General features: G+C 42.0%; 1 protein-coding gene across 1 annotated transcript in view; it reads right to left on the bottom strand.

The window, feature by feature from the left end:
- Nucleotides 1-3,661, bottom strand: part of LOC138015465 (deleted in lung and esophageal cancer protein 1-like) — a 31,576-nt gene that overhangs the window by 25,682 nt on the left and 2,233 nt on the right. The window contains exons 3-5 of the mRNA XM_068862536.1: nucleotides 2,383-2,478; nucleotides 720-821; nucleotides 303-428 (exon numbers count right to left, since the gene is read on the bottom strand). Of these exons, the coding sequence (XP_068718637.1) occupies nucleotides 303-428; nucleotides 720-821; nucleotides 2,383-2,478 (324 nt within the window). The remainder of the gene's footprint in view (nucleotides 1-302; nucleotides 429-719; nucleotides 822-2,382; nucleotides 2,479-3,661) is intronic.

The raw sequence follows: 3,661 nt of genomic DNA on the forward strand, positions 1-3,661 counted from the left end.
AAGGGAAAACTAGAAAGAAAATCAAAATCCCAGGCAGTGGATGAGCTACCAGAATTCGAATATGGTTCATCGCAATCAGATCATCATCGTTAGAGATACTCGAGTTTGTCATTGCCGTCGTGAGACAAGACCTTTAGAGTGCATATCCATTTATGTCACAGTAAGGGAAGGAGCTTTTTCAGCAAATGATTTGTACTACTTAAAGTTTATGAGGGATGGCTCGACCAAGAATCTAATTGCAAAGTGTCACTCCACCGACGGCTGACCACCTACGGGAGATAGTAAGCTTTGGCGGCACTAACCTCTGTTGGGGCAGACTCTAGCATGAAGTGAGCTGAATGATGCGGTGGTAAAGTGCCCCTATTTGGTGCGATTGCGAACACTCCGCGATCCTCTACAGTCCGTGAAGCTTGAGAGGATGGCAACGACTGCACAGGAGACCCAGGAGAAACCGGACATCTAAAAAAGGCTTGAGCATTTCCAGCGGAGTGGGAGAGCAACATTCCTTAAAAAACAAGAAAATTACAACAATTTTTGGGACTCATCGCTAATTGTTCATTACAGAAAGAGAACAAAAGTAAATTATACAAATTGAGGGGTCTCGTGGTGTTTATTTCTTGTAATGAAGGACAAATGGTCAGAAAACAAAACTCACGTTGTATTTTTTATAACAGGGTCTTCTCTATGGTCGTTTCTGGGTTCTGTGACTGGAATCGCACCCAGATATTTGGCTGAACACATCCTCGCATGTCGCCGATCTCTGACTCGCTGAATCCACCAGATATCGAGTCCAGCTCAACTCCAGCCATTTGACCGTGTGCCTGGGATTCAAAGGAAAACAAGTTCAAGAAATCGTCCCACATGGCCTCGGACACTACATAGTAACGGAATTGTACAGAAAGGGTTTGGATTTTGTCGACGGTGTTTAATTGGCGATTGCCCATAGCCGCCGTATTCCATATTTGGTATTCTTTCTAATTTGTAGGTTGCACAATAAACATAAGCTCAGGCGAGCCGAAGCGCAGTTTACAATGGGTTTAATTATACGGGCAGGGGGGCCATTGAGAATGTGCACTATCTTAACCTTCAATTGTGAATTCCATTCAACGTGGCAGTTGATCGCAAACAAACACCACTTCCTCTTTGAAGACCTTGGCTGACGAGGGACAACTAACGTGAATCTAAACACAGAGGATTCTCCAGTTAGCACCAACACGAATTTGCTTCCAAGTGATCATCGATAGGCCACATTTCTTGATTCGTTATCAGTAATTATAATCTAATCCGTCATCACTATCGTGTAGAATCCCACAGTTTTTCAATTCGATTTGACCTCCACAGCAAGTATTAACCTCTTACTAACCGTACGCGAGGCGGCCTTCGTAACTGGCCAATATTGGCAAAACGTAGTATAGCCAGTAGGTACGTACCAAAATACGACCGCGGGCAAGGTATTCCCTTTAGTACGGTCCCGGGGCAATTGAGGTTAGTAAGGCTGTTTATATATATGCAATCGTTTTTGAGTCGAATCGGACACCCCTCCGCTTGGTGAATGTTGGCGTAATTTCTTCGTGTTCCATCGGCGGACTTGTGAACGGTAACCTTTTAACATTTAAAAAACTAAACTGGCGCTTGCTTATAAATGTACTGTTGCGATGACTAATATCAAATTGCCCGCCTTTTAAAGAACTCGTCGTGTTTCGCATCAAGTTTCCCGGGAGAGAGACGAGCGAAATATACGGAAAACGGAGACGTTTTCCACGGATAATGGTGCCGTATTGTAAAATCTCCGAGCAGAAAACCACGTCAATTTAGAGTGCTTCATTTAGACGTGATGAAGTTGATTGCCATATAAACAACGCGGGGATAATTGTCTCCTGAGCCTGCGTTTAATTAAATTGTCCTAGATCCCTAAGAGCTTTCTGAGGCTCAGTGAGATCGTTTTTTTTCAATCAAACCTAAGGCAGATAGCAAGGTCACTTAAGTTCGTTCTCCTGTTTGGAAACCCTCAATTTTTCACCTTCATGGGTCACTCCATCGAAAAAACATCAATCCATTCAGGACACAGAGCAACAATTTACGTGTTATCTGTGCAAATTTGAAACGAACACAACTCCTGGTGCGATTTTCAAATTACAGGATACAGTGCGTAGTGGTTGGATTTTAAATGTCCCGTTACACTATACTTTTTTATGCACTCAGAAGTAAAATTTGCCTTTGCTAAATGAAGTATTTGATCTGTGATGATTGATTTAATTTATCGTTTTCATCGCTTGTGATTGTCCAGGCTAGAACCTTCTAAAACCATGCGATACCTCACTATGCGATGAAATGAAACAGGGTATTCTATGATAAAAATAACTGATACAACTGCACATTAACCTGTATCGTTGTGGCTTCACCAGCTCCGAGCTTGAACATGGCCGGCTTGAGTTCGAATGGATCAGCAACAATAGAGCCAGGGTTTTCCAGAGTCCACTAAAACAAAAAAATTAGCCATTCATTTAAATACAAAAGTGAACGTCAGCCAGAGGAAATCCCCAAGTCACATAACAGAAAAGGAGGTTCAATTTCATTAACTTCACGATTGTTTTAAGATTAAGAAGTACATGACAAGCAGTAAGTGAAAACTTAAATATTCGCCGACACCCTTGCCCGCTTGCCCGCTGGAGATGGCTGGTCATCTAGCGTGACAAATCCGGCCACCCAAAATAAACCTGATTTCTCACCCGATAAAACTCAGATTACCCACTGCAACGGCGAATGCTTCGAGGATGTATGGTTGAAAGTTTCGAAAGCTGCGATATTTGCGTGCATATTTGAAGAGCCATAAATCCTTATGTATCTCCACAAAGGAAACGTTTCAGGGAATAAGCATTTGCGCTTATTTTTTTCTCGTCTGGGAAAACATGTTAAAATGCGCAATAGAAAGATTGTCTTTTTTTTTTGTACTTTTTAGAAAAAGGCCTCGGGAGCCATTGTTTTGGGCTTTGAAAGACAAAAATAAGAGAGAGACGAGGACAAGGGACATGGCTAGGATTTTTGAATTTCACCCTTGTTCTTTTAGAGGCCGATGTTGGTTTTTCTTAATGTCCTTGAGTGCCTGACACAGGGATGTTGCTAAGCGCCAGCTGCCGGTGAAAATCGCCGCCTGAGAAAGGGGATCGCCAGCTGAATTTTGGCTGTCGATTGAAGCGACTGAAAGATTGCAAATTACTCTCTACAAAGTGTAAAAGTCATTCGATGTGTTAACTTTGTGTCTTTGGAATTATCGCTATAATTTATCGATACTGGAAATACTTTTGTGCGTGTCTTCTCTTTCCCTGTATTCACCATCTTGAAGAATGCCGGGTGTTGCGAGACACTGGGAACAATCTTGTTACCAGGTCCCTTTGATGCTCAGAGCACGAACTCACCGCCTCAATAGAACCTTCAAACCGGTGAATTTATTCTTAGCTACATCCCTGCTGACATCATATGAACATAACGAAATGTGACAATTTGGTAATGTGAAATGGTACTTTACGTGAACCGCCACGATTTCTCGTGATTGAGCATCCCTAATGCAAATACCAAATACTCTACAAATACAAAAATACTATTTTGTACCAATTTTGTCAAACAATGCCTTAAATGAGATTTACATATCCAAAGGGCTGAA

This window comes from Montipora capricornis, chromosome 1, assembly GCF_036669925.1.
Source record: "Montipora capricornis isolate CH-2021 chromosome 1, ASM3666992v2, whole genome shotgun sequence".
In the NCBI taxonomy this organism is placed as follows: domain Eukaryota; kingdom Metazoa; phylum Cnidaria; class Anthozoa; order Scleractinia; family Acroporidae; genus Montipora; species Montipora capricornis.